Source organism: Acanthochromis polyacanthus, chromosome 9 (assembly GCF_021347895.1).
Source record: "Acanthochromis polyacanthus isolate Apoly-LR-REF ecotype Palm Island chromosome 9, KAUST_Apoly_ChrSc, whole genome shotgun sequence".
NCBI lineage: Eukaryota > Metazoa > Chordata > Actinopteri > Pomacentridae > Acanthochromis > Acanthochromis polyacanthus.
This window is the reverse complement of record NC_067121.1, coordinates 19,281,546-19,300,757: the sequence shown is the minus strand read 5'-3', so window position 1 is coordinate 19,300,757 and position 19,212 is coordinate 19,281,546. Positions and strand designations below refer to the sequence as shown.

Here is a 19,212-nt window from a genome sequence, read left to right as displayed (position 1 = left end):
TGGCATTCGTCTTCATGGTGAGGCAGCGCTCCTCAGAGCAGTTGACAGATATAATTGTGCACAGATAACAGGAATACTCAGAGGCTGGAGAGCCGCATTAAGTCAATAAGCCCTTGTATGCACTGATGGAGCTGTCAGCTATAATTACCAAGATTCTTTTTCTGTGTCTATAGCTCATTTGGCCTCAACATTAGGAGGCTATTACATATTACGAGGTTCAGTAACAGGCTCTTGCTTCTAATAAGGACCTGACAGGCATCCTTTTTTAAAGAAAAACTGTGACTTATCACTTGTTGCATAAGGCATGTGGTAATCATAACAGTGATGGAAGAAAACAGAATGTGAATCTCTATTTATGTGTGTTAGTACTAAGTGTAATTAGAACATATTAATAGGCCATTGATGCTTACTGCTGTTTATTGAGGCACCCACTATAATTTGTTTATGAGAAGTAAAATTGTTTGTGGTTCATAAATTATTCGATGAAGCATCAAAGATTTCTCACAATAATACGACTGAGTTGGCAGATTGTGAAAGATCTCTTTGTAATTGATGTCACAACATTTAAAAAATGATTTGGATCTTTGTCAGAAGGGCAGTCATATCATTGCTCTAAAGTGAGGAGATCTGTCGTTTTCTTGTTGGATTTAATGCTGCATTTATTACTGACATACACTGACAAATATGTCATAAATTTTCCCCTGTACTGATTTATATATATCTTTTTTCCTCAAATATAACCAAATATAACCAAATAGATACAAAAGCTGTCACCATGTTTCAAATCAAAGAAAATTTTAAAGATTTTACCTTTGTTACTTTGGTGTATGTTATGATTAACTACAGTATAAATATGGTCATTGGTGCTGCGATTAGGATTTGTCATCAAAAGGCTGCATTCGGGTGTTGATAACGCAGCATCAACCTTTGCCAGATTACCATTCATACACACACATCATTGTTCAAAAGTGGCTACTGTGCTGTATGCACAAAGAAAACAGGGCTATTTGAAGATGCAATATATTCTGTCATTTTCCCCACCCATGGATAAGGGTTTACTTTTGATGTGAAAAAAAATCTATTTATTATATTTTCTCTACAAAATAATACTGTAAGCTCTTAAACTTGTTATGTGAAATGTCTGAGGCGACAAATGCAGTGAATTGGCGCTGTAGAAATAAAACGGAATTGAAGTGAACCTTATCTGCAGTGGAGGAATAACAAAGCCTGATGGTGAAAGCTGTCTGTCAGCTGGGACAAAAGGTTTTTTGTGGAAGCTGCAGTTCATCCACTCACCACTGAGAGACAGCAGCGTATCTAAACCCTCATTGGTCAAAACCATTTACGGCAGCCAATGGGATCCTTTAGCGTCTGCGCTGTTGCTTCCGGGTGTCTTCAATGAAGAAATCCGTTTGGAATAGATTCGAGTTGTTTCTTCAAGAAAGCTAACAGCTACGAGGCTGTAAAACGTGTAGAAAATGAACAGAATATTCGGTCGCGGAAAGCCCAAAGCGCCTCCTCCGAACCTGTCGGACTGTATCGGCAACGTGAGTACAGTCAGGCTGGGAGTTAATGTTGTTTACATCCATATTATGTGGCCTAACGGGACCGTTACTCAGCTAGCAGGGCTACGAAAGGGTAGTCACAACAAACCGGGTTAGCTAGCTCAATGGCTACAGTTAATAAGTGCTCTCCGCTACAATAAAGAGGAATGCAATACAAAGAGCGACGCTTCTTTTATATTTACCATGTTTAATGTCGATAACTCTTAATTCTTTGACAGATTTTCACCACATCTTTTTCTGTAATGCACACACATACTAACAGGACCTTTTAGCACTTTTGCCCTGTTAGGGTGCTGCAAATTATTACCTCTAACAAATCTCCTCCTCTCTCAGGTCGATGCCAGGTCAGAGTCCATAGAGAAGAAAATTAGCAGGTTAGATGCTGAATTGATGAAGTACAAGGATCAGATGAAAAAGATGAGAGATGGGCCCTCGAAGGTAGGACACACAGCTTTTGGTGTAGTAAAGGTTTCAATATACACTTAACAGCGAGGTTTTTTATTCCCTTTCAAATGCAGAACATGGTGAAACAGAAGGCAATGAGAGTCCTGAAGCAGAAGAGAATGTAAGTGTCACAGTCTAATGTATGCGTTAGCACATATAAGAACGACAACCAGACTGATGTATGACTGATAGTAATAGGGCTCAACTGATATTTTTTTTGTCAGAGCCAATCCTAATACTAATAACAATAGCACTCGGAGAGCGCAGTCCTCCGCCAAGGCTGTTCATTCCCCCATATGGGATTGTCAGAAATAGTTTTTTTTTTTTTGTTTTTTTTTTAGAAATGCAGCATTTGTTTATTAGTTATTGATGATCAGAAATCACAGCATCATAGAATGTGGTCATTTAATATAGATGTACCCACAAACAAAATGACCTTTAGCTGAGCACAGGTATATGTTATGCATGTGTACGTTATGTATGGATGATTGTGTGACCTAAATATGTAGCGGGCTGCAGGAATTGATGGGACTCAGAAACACCCCCACAATTGAATCAGTTGCTCCTCGTATCATTTCCGACGGATCCATAGCGGTCAATTTATAGTAGGATCACAATTGTGATGGTCAGCAGGCAGCTGACATAGTGTTCACTTGTCATGGTTTCAGTGACGCCGTGCCACTATCTCGCAATGATGCAGAAATCTGTAACAAATCTGTGGTTCCAGACTATAAGCCACATCACTGCCAAAATCTACTCAGTTGGTCCTTGTTTCATTTCTGACCTTCCCTGAAAATTTCATCCAAATCCGTTAGTCCGTTTTTGAGTAATGTTGTTAACAGACAGACAGACAGACAAACCAACGCCAGTCAGCACATCAGTCCCCTGCATCCCTTGGTGGAGTAATTATTAGAAATGAAAGAGAGAAATAAGCAATCTCAGGAACCAATATATATTTGCTGTAAAAATTAACATTTTGTTTTTAAAATGTAGAATAACACGAGCTCAAAACTTTGTTGAAATGTCTTCATATGTTTTACTTGTAAAATTAAAAGATAGCTTTTCAAGGTTCATCTTTAAGTATTGATAGACTATTTCTGCTGTTAGGGCTGAACAGTTAATCAGTTTCAGCTCAATTTGCAATCAGCAAATGGGCTGCAATAAGATGTAAAAATGGTGGCTTTTAAATACTGATAGTAATGCTGTGTTGAAAATCAAATTGCAATCGCAATGTCGTCAGAAAAATGACATTTAGATATTTTTACACAGTCATTCAGCCCCTGCTGATGATCTGTAACCAAAGCAGACAGTTATATACAGTGGGGAAAATAAGTATTGAACGCGTCACCTTTTTTCTCAAGACTCCATTCCTCAACAAAAGACATGTTGAAGCTCATTTAAAGTTTGCTAAACAGCATCTTGACAAGCCTGTAGAATACTGGGAGAATGTGTCTGGTCAGATGAGACCAAAATTGAACTTTTCGGCTGTCATACTACATACCATGTTTGGAGGAGAAATGGCACTGCACATCACCCAAAAAACACTATACCAACAGTGAAATTTGGAGGTGGAAGCATCATGGCATGGGGTTGTTTCTCATCTCATGGTACTGGCAAACTTCATATAATTGACGGAGCAATGAATGGAGCCGTGTATCGGGAAATTCTTGATATGAATCTGCTGCCATCCACCAGGATGAGATGTGGCTGGACCTTCCAGCAGGACAACAATCCAAAGCACACGGCAAAGTTGACTCTCAAATGGTTTCAAAAAAGAAAATCAATCTGTTAGAATGGCCTAGTCAATCACCTGACTTAAATCCAATTGAACATTTGTGGAAAGAACTCAAGAAAAGGGTTCACCAGAGGGCACCAAAGAATATTCAAGATTTAAAGACAATCTGTGCAGAGGAATGGGCTAAAATCACACCTGAGCAGTGTGGGCGATTAGTTAAAACATACAAGAAGCGTCTGGAAGCTGTCATTGCAAACAAAGGCTTCTCCACCAAGTATTAGATGAGTCTCAGTAGGCGTGTTCAATACTTTTTTCCTGTGTTATCTCACTTAATTCCACATAATCATTATTTATGGACCTGAATGTTGTGATTTCTTTTCATGTGTGGATTATTTGAGTTAATATCAATGTCTGGTAGAAATTTTGTTTGAATTGCATCTTTGGAAATAAATGTGATGAGAAAAAAGTTGACGCGTTCAATACTTATTTTCCCCACTGTATATAGAGTGGTGACTACTAGCAAAGAGGGAACTGCAACAGAGCCAAAGTAGCAAACCTTTGAGTTATTTTATTCAAATAGAAATAGAAGAAAATTAAAGCACAAGACCCTGAGGCAATGACATCAGATTTCTTGTCTTGTCTAAAAGCAAAAGAAATTTGGTTTATCATAATGTAAGACAAGCAAATTCTCACAATTTGAAAAGCTAGACCGAGTAAAAGTTTAGTAGTTCCATGAAAACTGACTGAAACAGTTTATTGATAATCCAAGTTTATGACTTATCATTAACATGGATGAGAACTTTCTAAACAAACTGCTGTTTTTACACAGGTATGAAGGTCAAAGGGAGCAGCTGGCTCAGCAGTCTTTTAACATGGAGCAGGCAAACTACACAATCCAGACATTAAAGGACACCAAAACAACGGTAAGAGCCGCACTTCTGGAGAAGAACACCAAGCAGTTTGGGTTACTGTTAGGTTCGTTTTTTTTTTAAAACAACAGCGTTTTGTTTTAACCATGCTACTGCTTATACTATACAAAAAGTATGTCCTCTTTTAATCCATCCCTAACACAGGGACACAGATCTGACTCTCTGCATGTGTCGCTACCCAGAAAGCACTTGTACTTAAATAGACATGAGACAGATTATGTTGCCAGTGACTAAATATACCTTCTGCAACTTATTTTCTGTTCCCAGGTGGAGGCCATGAAGATTGGTGCAAAGGAAATGAAAAAGGCCTACAAGGATGTCAAACTTGATCAAATTGACGTATGTTTGTTACATACCAGTGAACTGTATCTGTTATCATTTACAATGAGGTGATTCCAGCCAGACAAGGCATGAATACTAATTCCGATGAAGTGATTTGTACAAACTAAATTGCTTACTCCAAATGCGATGTGAAGCAGGGATTATGTCCTGCTAATGTAGAGATGACCAACGTTAGAAATTACTTCATTTATGGGAATTATAATTTGCATTTCTGTGTTTACTTTTTCCTATAAGGAGCAAAATACAAAGTTCCACCCTTCAATTTGCAGATTTTAACAACCTGCAGTGTCTACCATATTTCAAGAGGATATAATGAGCAAATCTGCCAGGTCTTGCTCTTTTTAAGCATCCAATTATCTATTCCTAATGGTGTCTACTGTCAAGGTTGTGTGCTGGGAGAGCAGGAATAAGGACCCAAATGCAGATGTAGCCTAGAAGGCAGGAACAGTATTTAGGTTTTCTAACCTTCTGAACTGAAAGGTTCTGGGTGTTCTTTGCTCCTGTCACAATTTTCCTTGCTGTGGGCTCATTTTTCACTGCAATATGAAGTCCTGGACTATTGTGGAAGCAGCGCAACCATAGTTAGAAATAGACAGTTATTCAGCATCACCCCCAATTTTAAACTTGAAATTATGGCACTAACAAAGTGAAAAAATCATCAGTTGTTAAAAAAGAAAAAATAGACAGGAAAAAGAAAGTACAAAAGAAAAAAGGTTGCATTTCTCAAATGATTTATTTACAAAAAATGTCTCTTGATACTACATATGCTTTACTACTTCTATTTGTATGTTTCCTTAATTCTTCTATGTGCTCTGTGGAAACACAGCCTGCAGTTAAGCCAAAAAAAAAATCCCTGAATTTTGTCATTTGCCTTTCAAAACTTTGCAGTTGTACCCAGGACCGCAAAATGATGTCTTTTTCAGAATCCACTTAGTGCAATTATTGCATTTTTGTAAGTGTATTACATGCAGAGTAAAATAATTTTGATTAAGAATCACAATTTTAACCTTAGATTTGGTTGCGCTTTACTCTCGGACAGAGAATTCAATGATTCTTTCTGGTCTAACAATTTTTGGCTCTGATAAATCTGTAATTTTAGCAGATTTTTAAAGACGACATGCTGTTCAAACCTGCCAGTTGTTTATGGGATTCAGCGGGTTACCGAATGCAACAAACAGAAGCTCACAGGCAGGATGGCAGGCAAATAAAAACACAGGCGGCCAGAGACAGTGGTCAGACAGCTTATCAGGAAAACAGGCAGGAAAAAACACAGCTGGAGAGCTGGGCAAACACACTAAAACAATCTCGCTCGGAGTGGAAGTGGAGATGTGTGTATAAATACAGAGAAGCTGACTGGAAGCAGGTGAGGTGGGTGTGGCGGATAGGCAGCAGGCTGAAAGACTGAGGACATCTGGTGGGTGGAAGGGGTGATACAGAGAAACAGGATTAAAATAGTAATCCGTTAAAGTGTACCAGAGAACTTCTTATCTTACAAGGCAATATCGTTGGTTGTGAGTAAAAATCTGTATTTCACCTGTCAGAGAGTTGAGACACTAAAAGTGGGCACATATGTTTGGACTTTCAGGATTTACAGGACCAGCTGGAGGACATGATGGAAGATGCCAACGAGGTACAAGAAGCCCTGAGTCGCAGCTACGGCACTCCAGAAATCGATGAGGATGATCTTGAAGCAGGTGTGCCTGAATGTCTGACGTATTTGTTTTCACTTTGTAGGCAGATTTAGTGTGTATAGTAGAGTCCTAAGTACACTGTGTTTTGTGAATGTCTCTTTTCTCAAAAAATACCATGATAAATAAAAAAAATATTCTGCACACTAGTAATGTTTACAGGCGTTACTGACTGCAGTTAAAGTCCGGTCCAGTCACCAGGACAGAGCTATGCCCAGTTAAATTACTGAGGAGAAGAGAGTAGATTTTAATAAGACTATGAACTGATGACTATTGAGCAGTTTTTCGACCCTTCAAACTATTAATTGTGTAGCTTTTTTTTTTTACCAAGGCTACCCTGAGCAAGTGTGTTTTGATCCCTTGTGTGCAGTATTACAGTGGCAGTATAACTGTGGTTTCAGAGCTGGATGCACTGGGTGATGAGCTGCTGCTGGATGATGACAGCTCCTACCTGGATGAAGCCTCAGCTGCTCCATCCATCCCTGAGGGAATCCCAAGTGACAGCAAAACAAACAAGGTAAAGATCTGCAGAGCACAAAGTTCGCTATCACTGATGACAGTCAAGGCATGGAGTGGAGAGTTACGCTTAGAAAATAAACAGCAAAGTAAAATCAGAAGTGACTGAGAAAGCACGCAGAGGGCAGTACTCCGCCAAGGCTGTTCATTCCCCCATATGGCATTGTCAGAAATGCAGCATTTTTTTTTGGAAAAGCAGCATTTGTTGATTAGTTTTTGATGATCAGAAATCATGGCAATGTAGATTGTGGCCATTTAATATAAATGTACCCACAAACAAACCTTGTCCTGAGCACAGGTGTGTGTGCTATGAATGTGTATGTTATGTTTGGACACTGAATCGCGTGGCCAAAATATGTAGCGGGCGGCGGGAATTGATGGGACTCGGAAGCACCCCACAATTTAATCAATTGTTCCTTGTATCATTTCAGACAGGTAAGTCCCGATAAGTCTGCACCGGTGGATTTGTAGTAGGATCGCAATCATGTGATCATCAGCAGGCAGCTGACGTAGTGTTCACTTGTAGTCATAGTTACAGTGATGCTGTGCCGCGATCTAACAATGATTCAGAAATTTTTAACACATCCATGGATCCAGACTATAATCCGCATCACTGCCAAAATCTAGTCAATTGGTCATTGTGTCATTTCTGACCTTTCCTGAAAATTTCATTTAAATCCATTAATCCGTTTTTGAGTAATGATGCGAACGGACAGACAGCCATTCAAACCAACGTTGACTATCACGTAATTCCACCACGTTCCTTGGCGTAGTAATTGTTCTATAGTTCCATGTACTTCCATTTACTTCCCGTCATGCCTTGGGGCCATGCAGAGAGCAACTGCAACACTTGGCTCCAAAAAATGCAGCCGCTGGGATTTTTGGTAGATTATTGTTGCCTACGTTTGCTTTATTTCAGCGCAAGTCAGGTGTCGGACTGAATATATTTTCGTGCAAGTGTGTATTTAGAGTCCTGTTTGCCTGAAAACTGACGTTATTTCTTTGTTTTTCAGGATGGTGTTTTGGTGGACGAGTTCGGTCTGCCACAGATTCCTGCCACATAAACGAGGAGTATTTTAACACAACTGCACTACAACTAAAAACACTTTTATATGTAGAGTAACATTTATACATGGAAAACCATTTGACTTGAGAACACTACGATTTTGAAGCAGTCCTGGTGTTGGGTTTGTGTGTTGTTACTACTACCGTGCTAGCATGTGGCCTTGTAACATACTGAACCTTTTTTAAAACCTTATGCTCCTCATTGTCTTCCTGTCATCCTCTACACCTTGTCAGTGTCGATCATCAGTATTGTTAATTTATCTTTATTTGTTGCTAGTTTTGTGCGTCATGTAGTCATTACCGTTTTGTTTGAGTACCCAAAAGTGGAGATGATTCCCACTTAGCCTGTTTAAAATACCTGCAGGGCTATCTGAAACATGCAAAATAAATGATGTGCTTTCAATTAATCTTGAGTTTTTGATTACGCCTTCATTTTTCTCATTTGCTATAACTCCCACAAGGCAGTTTAGGCGTCAAACACCGTATTTTGTGTGTGGAAATGTCTCTATTTATATAATGGGATTGTGTAATCTCGCATAGACCATTTTCTAGAGCTGATACCATTTTCTAGAGCTGATGTTCTGTAGAATGGTCTGACTGCACCTCATTCAGCTGTAGGAGAAAAAAAAAAGCTCTGGTGTATTTGTATTTCTTTAAACCAATCTAAAGCAGGGTTTCCGCGGGGTTTTAAAAAGTATTAAAAAGTGATAAATCAAAAACGCAAAATTTAATGGCCTTAAAAGGTTTTAAATTTGGGCAAAAGGTATTATTTTTTAAAAACGAGGTATTATTTTTTTCTTTTAGACAATGAGCTTTTTCATTTTGATCAAAAAATAAACATAAATAAAATAAAACATATCTTGCTTGCAAAATTTTATCCCGGAACGTTCGTCACTCGCTCACGTCGACGTCATAGCAATGCATTCATTGGTCGTCAGAGAGCTGAAATCCTCCGCGTGCGCACTGAGTACATAGCTGACTTACACACGTGGACAAAATTGTTGGTACCCCTCAGTTAAAGAAGGAAAAACCCACAATTCTCACTGAAATCACTTGAAACTCACAAAAGTAACAATAAATAAAAATTTATTGAAAATTAAATTATCAAAATCAGCAATCACTTTTGAATTGTTGATTAACATAATTATTTAAAAAAAACAAACTAATGAAATAGGGCTGGACAAAAATGATGGTACCCATAGCTTAATATTTTGTTGCACAACCTTTTGAGGCAATCACTGCAATTAAACGATTTCTGTATTTGTCAATGAGCGTTCTGCAGCTGTCAACAGGTATTTTGGCCCACTCCTCATGAGCAAACAGCTCCAGTTGTCTCAGGTTTGATGGGTGTCTTCTCCAAATGGCATGTTTCAGCTCCTTCCACATATGTTCAATGGGATTCAGATCTGGGCTCATAGAAGGCCACTTTAGAATAGTCCAACGCTTTTCTCTCAGCCATTCTTGGGTGTTTTTGGCTGTGTGTTTTGGATGGTTGTCCTGTTGGAAGACCCATGACCTGCGACTGAGACCAAGCTTTCTGACACTAGGCAGCACATTTCTCTCCAGAATGCCTCGATAGTCTTCAGATTTCATCGTACCTTGCACACTTTCAAGACACCCTGTGCCAGATGCAGCAAAGCAGCCCCAAAACATTACTGAGCCTCCTCCATGTTTCACCGTAGGGACAGTGTTCTTTTCTTCGTATGCTTGGTTTTTGAGTCTATGAACATAGAGTTGATGTGCCTTACCAAAAAGCTCCAGTTTGGTCTCATCTGTCCAAAGGACATTCTCCCAGAAGCTTTGTGGCTTGTCAACATGCATTTTTGCAAATTCCAGTCTCGCTTTTTTCTGAGTTTTTTTCAGCAGTGGTGTCCTCCTTGGTCGTCTCCCATGAAGTCCACTTTGGCTCAAACAACGACGAATGGTGCGATCTGACACTGACGTACCTTGGCCTTGGAGTTCACCTTTAATTTCTTTGGAGGTTGCTCTGGGCTCTTTGGATACAATTCCAACGATCCGTCTCTTCAATTTGTCATCAATTTTCCTCTTGCGGCCACGTCCAGGGAGGTTGGCTACTGTCCCGTGGGTCTTGAACTTCTGAATAATATGAGCCACTGTTGTCACAGGAACTTCAAGCTGTTTAGAGATGGTCTTATAGCCTTTACCTTTAAGATGTTTGTCTATAATTTTTTTTCGGATGTCCTGGGACAATTCTCTCCTTCGCTTTCTGTTGTCCATGTTCAGTGTGGTACACACCTTTTCACCAAACAGCAGGGTGACTACTTGTCTCCCTTTAAATAGGCAGACTGACTGATTATGAGTTTGGAAACACCTGTGATGTCAATTAAATGACACACCTGAGTTAATCATGTCACTCTGGTCAAATAGTTTTCAATCTTTTATAGAGGTACCATCATTTTTGTCCAGGCCTGTTTCATTAGTTTGTTTTTTTAAATAATTATGTTAATCAACAATTCAAAAGTAATGGCTGTTTTTGATTATTTAATTTTCAATAAATTTTTATTTATTGTTACTTTTGTGAGTTTCAAGTGATTTCAGTGAGAATTGTGGGTTTTTCCTTCTTTAACTGAGGGGTACCAACAATTTTGTCCAGGTGTGTAGCTGCTGCAATGCTAACTTGACATCTCCCTGTTGTCGCAATGCCACTTCGACTTCCGAGAGCGACCGCGGCCTGCGGGATCGCGGAATAGCGCTCATCTGTCCGCAGATTGCTCTCCCACAACCTAGATGTGGATCCAAACTTTAAGCCGTATCACTGCCGAAGTCTAATCACTTGGTCCTTGTGTCATTTCTGACCGACCTTGAAAACTTCATTCAAATCCCCGAGTCCGTTTTGAATGATGTGGGTAACAAGGAAATTATTCACACACGCTGATCGTCACATAACTCCGCCGTGGCTCTCAGCGGCGAGACCGAGACGCCCTGTCTGCCCCAGTTGTCCGACCACGGAGCGCGTTGTCTGTGGTAGCATCCCGCTCAGGCGGTGGTGACCCTCCGGATGACATGGACATTTCTCTCCACTCTTTGGTGGAATAATTAATCTAATTTACCTCATTCTTTCAGTGCTCTAATGGATCTAGATGCAACAGTTTACATCATGGTGATTTGTCTGGTCTGTTGTCCGCTCATTTCAGCCGTTCTAATAGACCTTTTCGCAGTGACGTCAGAGTCTGGGACACGTGACCATACCTTCCTTAGCAACGCACGCCGCCATTTTAAGAGGGGGCAACAAAGTCATTAGCAACCGCGATTTGACCGCCGAAACCGCGCAGTTTTGACCCGGAGAAAAATGTCTGCTGATTATTTCGGAAATCTTGAGCCAAAAGCCAAGCTACGGTATCAAGAAAAATTAGAACTGGTTGGTTTGCAGTCATGTCCGTACCAAATTCCTCTGGTTTCATGGGAAAACGACCCTACTATGTGGCCAGATCTTCAATGACACTCCATTTACGAGTACCTTAACAACAGCCCAGGCATCCACACAATGGAGAAGATGAAGACTTATAAAAGCCTGGACTCATACGTTTTCTTTGAGGTATGCTTATATTTATACGTTTTTGTGCATACAGGTCAATGTCAGAATGATAAATGCCTTGTAAGATACGGCTACACCAGCTCCGCTATGCTAAGCAAATGTTAAGCTAACGGGGTGAGCCATTACACCTTTTAATTTCAAGTGGAAGTACTTTATGTATATTAGTTAGATGTGCATTATCAAAACTAAGAGTCAGATACCTGTAAATGAGCTCTACCCACCCTAGGCCCAAGGGTATGAGGTGCTAACAATAATGAGGACAATGCTGCTGATTACAGCATAGTAGTTAGCAGAACGAAAGGGAGGAGAGAAGGGAGACTTGTTTGTTCAGTATTGAGTTTAGGAGTGTTTAAAAACAGCAGTGTGAGTAGAAAGACCCCTGACTTTTTGTGGGAAGCACAGTTAGCACTAGCCTAAGCTAAGTAGCTAGCCCTCAACATTTCAGATAATTATAGACATCATAAGCTGCAGTCAATTCCAGCCATTTTCAGTACAAAAAATCGCTAATATTCTATTTGTAAATAAAAATATGACGAGAAATACAGGGAATATTGGACGCGCATCGCGAGGTGCATTTCCTTGAAAACGACCTATTCGTGGAGTATATACCGACTTCAAGACATGTTTTGGACAAAATATGTTACTGGCTTGTTTCGTCTGGATGTCCAAGGTTGGATTATGGCCGTTTTTTGTGGAATATTTTCATCTGTGTGTAATAATGAACCCGGAAATGTGAGTCGCACTGTGTACGTTGAAGCCGTGAATAGAGAACGGATGGATGGATATTCGTTGTTTTTCGGACAAATGTGGTTATATTACCCGCTGTGGTAATCACATCTGAAAGTGGTTTATACCGGCGGATTCATGAGAATCTAAGCTTTCCATCGGCGTATAGTGTTTGTATAATCGCGTTTGCAGTTTTCAGACATTTAGCAAATTGCTTATGCAGATCTCAAAGTGTACCGCGGGCGGGACACTGAAGCGCAAGTGGTTGCTTATTAATTAATAATTTCAGAAAATCAGTTAAGGGGTAAGAATTTCATGAAACACAACATACCATTGACGAAATGCTGACTGCAAACATAGGACCATTTTGACTGTGGGCTCCATGTGGTCCCATTATTGTTAATCCGCCTCAATGCTGTGAGCCATAAAGTCCTTTTCTGGCCCTTTTCAGTCGGAATCCTGTAAAAGGAAATGTTCTTGTTGCTCCATGACTGAGAACTACAGCCAAAAACAGCGCAGGTTTTGGGCATATCTGCTTTTGGTCGTTCAAATCAGGAGGGAAACGTGGGAAAGTAATGGTCGTCAAGGCAAAGCATACCCCTCTTAAAATGGCGGAATCGCGTTGCTAGGGCCGGTGACCGGCGGTGACGTTCGATGATGACGTTTTGGAAAAAGGTCTATATGTTTCGTGAGTGTGTATCAATCGATGATTTTTTTTTCTTTTTTTGTATTCCACCACAATATTGCACGGTTGTAAAACAGTTTAGCTCCGCTTTGGTGAAGAACATCAGTGAATTAATTGTTTATCACGGTCTTCAGCAGTAATTTTTATTGGTAAATGAGAGACATTAGTATCGCACATGTCTGCATCTTCAAACCATAAACAGGAAGTGAATTCGGTGACATGCGTGCATTACGTTTGCGCTGGGAGCTGCTATGATTGGTGGAACTCACGGGAGACGGGCCAAAATTGCGGGAAAGTTGCGGTGATTGGACAAAATTGCAATGGCTGAACTAATCACAAAATCAAATTCTCTGAGGAGAAGATACAAAGAGAAGAAGGAGGAATTGATGCAAATGGACAAAACTAACGAGGACAAGGCTGTGCAGCTGACGCACTTGCCGTAAGACTTTGATTTTGTCTCTCTCTCTCTCTCTCTCTCTCTATTTTATGAAAGGTTAAGGCACTTGGCACAAGATTTTTTTTATTTTGTCATCCTGCTCTCTTTTGATTAAGTGTTTTGTGAAAATTTGCGTGCAGATTTGTTGGTCATTTAAACCTAGTTGGTTGTTCAATCCTTGTCTCAGTTTGTTTTTACTGGTTTGTGTGGTTGTTAAACATGTTCTTAATGGGCTAGTGGAGTCTTCCATGGGGACAGGAAATAAATGTGCAATATTTTGTCTAAATCTCTTCTTTTATAGTATTAGTAGCTGTTGCCTAATGGTTGGGAGTCAATCTTGAAAAGGTTGTACGTAAGTTTAAATTCAATACCATTCCATTGCTTAAGCGCCTCTGAAGCAAGGCACCCCACCTGACATTGCACCAGTTACTGTAACTAATACCCTGTAGCTAAATAACTAGGTCTCCTTGGATAGTGGTAAGTATGATGTAAGTGTTGTATGTCAAAATCTGCGTGCATATCAAAAAAGGTTTCTGATTAATACTTGCAACTCGGTGTCTTGATGGTTGTAAAAAAAATCTGAAGGTAGTAAAAAAAGGTATTAAATGGTAGTAAATTTAACTTCAAGATTGGTGTATAAACCCTGTAAAGTGTCTTGGACAGTAACTTCCAGAACTGCATTGCTGCATGATCCAAACCAGAACAAACATGAAATGTTCATTTGTGATTTGGTTGCTGCAAAGAGGTTGTTGTTTTCTGTAGTGAAGAGGATTCTGAAAATGGAAAGGAAAACACGTAGGTAGTAGAGGAAGGTGAAAACCTTGTGAAATGCGCAACTGGCAGCAGCCTTATGCCTGCAATCTACATCCAGTTAGACAGACTGGACACAAGGTGACAATTCAAAATAGAATAACTATGGATCTAATAATAATGAATCTGATGGTGTTTTGTACAATTAATTTAGTGGTTATGTGAGGTTATAATTCATATGTCAGGAGTAAATATAGACCCAATGCTGAAGAGAAAAGACTTGTCCCTATCTGAAAATTTGTTGCATTTTTTTTAGTTGTTACGGTGTGTTTTTTTTTTCATGTTTGTATTTGGGGGTAGCAAGTGCACTTCACATATGCATGGGTTGCAAATGTGTTCTGTCAGAAAGTCTGTAGTACAAAGTATGGAATCAGATTGGTGTCAAAATTATCAAACAAAGCTTCTTTAACTTAGAACTTAACTTTCTTGTACAGTCCATAACTACAAGTCTATCCTCCGTCCAATCAGCACTCGTATCGCTTCCACAATATGATGATGAATCAGCGCTCAAAGCGCTACCAGGATTTGCTGTGCTCTCTGGCCAATCAGGACTCATATGCATACAGTATGCCATCTTGTCATTGCACGGCTTCATTTGGTGGTCTTAGTAACATACAGTCAGGGGTGGACTAGGGCAAAAAATCAGCTCTGGCATTTTTGGCCCAGACTGGTCCACAACATTATTGGTTGACTGAATGAAGCACTAATTTTTGAATGACAAAAAACTGACAGAGAGGTCGGATTTTCAGAACAAAAATTCAAAAACATCCCTAGAGACCTATACAAACTTGTTGACAAGTTGGAATAAAAACAATTGCAATCTAGTAGAGCAGGGGTATTCAACTAAAATCCAAAGTGGTCCAGTCTGGAACATCATAATGTCAAACCTGAATTAGTGCGATAGCTATATGTCTGTCTAGCTATATGTCACTTTTTGCATTATTCTTATGGGATGGAAATAATCTAACGTTGGTTTAGCACGTCGATCAGAGGCCTGTAGGTGTGAAGCAGGAAGCCCTCCACAATGAGGATGTGAATCTCCTCCTCCTCCTTGTGGTCAGACTTCGGGACAATCTGTTAACGCCATGAGACTTCTCAAACTTCACCGGGTTCTCCAGCCACATGTAGATCCTACTCATCATGTTGTCCATATCCAGAGCAGTGATGACATTGTACTGTTTAAAGCCATCTTCACCAACTTCAGTCTGATCTTGGGCTTTGAAGAAGTCATCCTGATGGACCACGCAGTAGTTGGGCAGGTTCTTGATCAGGCGGTTGGTGAGGGTGGTTTTCCTTCCATTGGTTATGCCGCCGATGCTGATGATGTACTTCATGTTCTTGGATTGGTCAAAGCTCGGAAAAAGGGTCAAAAACGTCAACAAAACTGGGTCGGGAATGATCGGACATGGAAGAAAGCTGAAAAAGAGAAGGTTGCAGCAGGAAACGTCAACTACTCGAGTCCTCCATGGTACTTGAGTTTAGTGAGTAAGATAAGAGCAGAAAGGGACCTGCCACTCGGACGTGGTTCTTCCACCAAGAGAGGACCTCTTTCAGTTGTCACTGCTACACATACTGCCCTAGTTGAGGTTTTAGGTAGAATATTCGTTTTAACCAGCCCCTCAGTTCTCTTTGAGGATTTTGGATGGAATACTCGGTTAAACCTACATTTTAGGTGTATGTCCAGGGATTTTTGGTGGAATGTTCCTTTAAGGTGTGAGGACCTAGTAGGTGGAATACTTCCTGAAACCAACCTTTTAGGTTCACATTCAAAGATTTAAGGTGGAATATTCCTTTAAGCAAACCTAAATTTAATGCTTTGATCATGATCAAGTGAGAAACCTCAATCTAGACTCCTCACAATGACATTTGAGATTTACGCTGCTGTTATTTTGGTCCAGACTAAATGACAGAAATCCCCAACGGTAATTTTATGTCAGGACTCGGTTATTAAATGTCAAAACAATCCATGTGACTCTAAAAATTCAACAGCTTTACAAACTCTCCACAAGGATCCAAAATAAGTTCTATATGAGCGCTTCAGTTATTCTTCATCTACTTCTTGAAAAGTTTGGTCAATAAAAAAGACAAAAACTAATATTTTCAGCTGAACTAAAGACAGACTTTTTGATTTTTCTGCTCACATGTTGTGTTCTTGTAAACTTACTCTTTCAAATAAATAGCCGCCTAACCCCCTGGAAACCAGCGTTTGCCCTGTTTATGTGTCGCTCCTCAGCAACTCTAGACAGCCGGTCGTAATGTTTTTTGAAAAACACACCACACTATGACGTTTTTACAATGAAGGTTCTACTATGGAACCAGATTGACATGTAAAGGTGTTCTTTGTGTGAAAACTCAGAGATTTCAGGTATCAGAAGGTTTTCAACTTTCTTTGTTAACTTTCTGCTTCAACTTTAAATTTACTTCACTAAGCCAGCCCTCTGAACTTCCAGTAAGCTGTGTTCCTATTGGCTGTCCAGGTGGCTGCTTGGTGTTATCAGGAACACCCATAGACTGTATATAAAGATGGACGTAGCATCTGGCTCCAAAAATTAAGCCCACCCTGAAGTGTCAAAAACTTGCAATATCACGCCGTCCACTAGGGTTGGCTCCAAAAAGCTTTTGCTCCATAGACCCCAATTCATCACCGGAAAAAATTAAATTTGATAGACTTATTTTCTACTGCTCAGGATTTTTTTCCCATTAGTTTTCATGGTCAAAATGAGAGATCAGGTGGCCATTCTTAAAATAAATCAATACTGAATTTTAAATAAATCGTTAAAGTTGGCGGAGCCAGGGGGCGTGGCTATACTTGATAGACAGTCTTGTCTGGAATGATTGACAGCAACAGAAGCCTCTGCGGTAAAATGTGGGCGGGATAAGAGAGTCTTCAGCTCTCAGTCTGGCCCGCCCATAGGCTGGTCCTGCCCCTAGTTGCTCTCCGGTCCAGCCTGTTTGATGACGCTTTTTACGTCACTGGCTCCAAAAAATCCAAAATGGCGACCAGGAAGTAGCAAAATCCGGGCTTCATTTTCTCAGCGTTGAAACCAATGGGTGATGTCACGTTTAGTTCACGCCTGGGAACACCTGAGCAGCGGACAGTGTCTTCCTGCTTTATGGCTGCAGTCAAACATTTCCTCTGCTTCTCTTCACTGAACCGGGTTTGGCTCCATTGCTTTAGTTTGTTCTTAAGGCGTTGGCTTGCAGCTTCCAGCAGTAAAATATTCTTTAATGTGTTTCTTGGTGTGTTTTAGGGCTTTGTACTGGAAAGTTGTCTTGGTAAATGTGCTTCTTTAGCCACAGTTAGCACATGGAGCTAACATATGCAGTGATTAGTGGATTTGGTGCAGCTGAGTTGTGTCTTTATCATGGCTGTAGTGAGCCTTTACAGGTTTTTGGTCAGACACTTTCTGTGTTCTTGTTTGTGAACCAATGTTGGTTGTCCACAAGATAAGAGTTCCTGTTCTGATTCTCTGTTTAAAGAGCTTCTCTGGTAGGCTGCCAACCCGGTCTCACAAGGATTCGTGAAACTGTCACGTAAATTAATCTATGGTTTCGTGGGCACGAATTTAAACCAATGCATTTCAAGTGGAGGATAATTTCGTGCCACTCAGAACGTATTTAAAACTACTGCAACTACGGGTTTGATTTTTATTTTCATATCTGAATCTTAATCACACCTGAATAGAACGTTTAATTAATCAAATATTCCTCGTGTGTCATATTTCTCCTCGGTCAGATTTAAGCGAGTTAGGGCATTTTGAATGGGTATGTTATATTTTTAATGTAAAAGTGTTGCAAATCCAACGCTATATTTTGCATTACATCGTCCCATATTTATAATGTAATGCAGGGGTCGGCAATTAGATGTGGCTTCAGGCCAAAATTTGTGTAAACAATTCAGTGGTGGTTTTTTGCACAAGCCAACTAGGCAGCTGCCGAGGGCAGCAAACTCAAGGGGGCGGCATGATGAAGGGGGAAAAAAAATCATTAAATACAATTCCCTTCATAAGCACGCAGCTGAGTAAGCATCCATTCACACTCTGATGGTGTTACGTTACATAACAAATGGCGCCCTCTTCAGGTCAAGACTCAGAGGTGCGCCCTGTGCTAACAAATGGACAGTGGAATATACCAAATCAGGAAAGGCGAGAGGGGTGCGAGTTTACCCGTGACTGGGCGCGACAGACTGACGCAGGTTAATTGGTGGCTGTACTAATTCAAAGCCTTAGTAAGAGCCCACTTAGTAGCTACATATTAGACTACTTTGATAAAGCTTTTTTCACACATTCCACCTAACAAAAAGAAAAAAAAAAGCTATTCTTTTTTTTTCCTTTTTTATTGTGTATTATACATATTTACAGTGAGTTTTATATTTACATCATATACAGACAGTTCATTCCGATAATTTTCAAACTTTTGTTACAATATAACATTGAAATAAAGAACGAAGGGGAAAAAAAAGAAGAAAAAAAACGAGAAAAAAACAAAACAAAAAATAAACAAAACTAAGAGAATTCTGACAATTACATGACATTCAAAAAGGCATTATTCTCACACATACGCCATGTTTCCAATTACAGACAATAAGATGTTCATTATTTGGTAGAGTCCGCCTCCTGACTGATGTGATGCGATGCTGCCGCAAAACAGTTGATCCATGTCATCGAAAGATGCTAATGTGTAGTTTGTTCTCGCAAAATGAAAAGGTCAAAACC

General features: G+C 40.0%; 1 protein-coding gene across 1 annotated transcript; it reads left to right on the top strand.

The window, feature by feature from the left end:
• The first annotated feature begins 1,378 nt into the window (after positions 1–1,378).
• chmp5a (charged multivesicular body protein 5a) lies at positions 1,379–8,691 on the top strand. Its single transcript, XM_022219844.2, has 8 exons — positions 1,379–1,547; positions 1,899–2,003; positions 2,084–2,130; positions 4,574–4,667; positions 4,941–5,012; positions 6,601–6,709; positions 7,105–7,220; positions 8,233–8,691. The coding sequence occupies exons 1-8, from the start codon at positions 1,479–1,481 to the stop codon at positions 8,281–8,283; spliced, it is 663 nt and encodes a 220-aa protein (XP_022075536.1). The 5' UTR covers positions 1,379–1,478; the 3' UTR covers positions 8,284–8,691.
• The last annotated feature ends 10,521 nt before the right edge of the window (positions 8,692–19,212 follow it).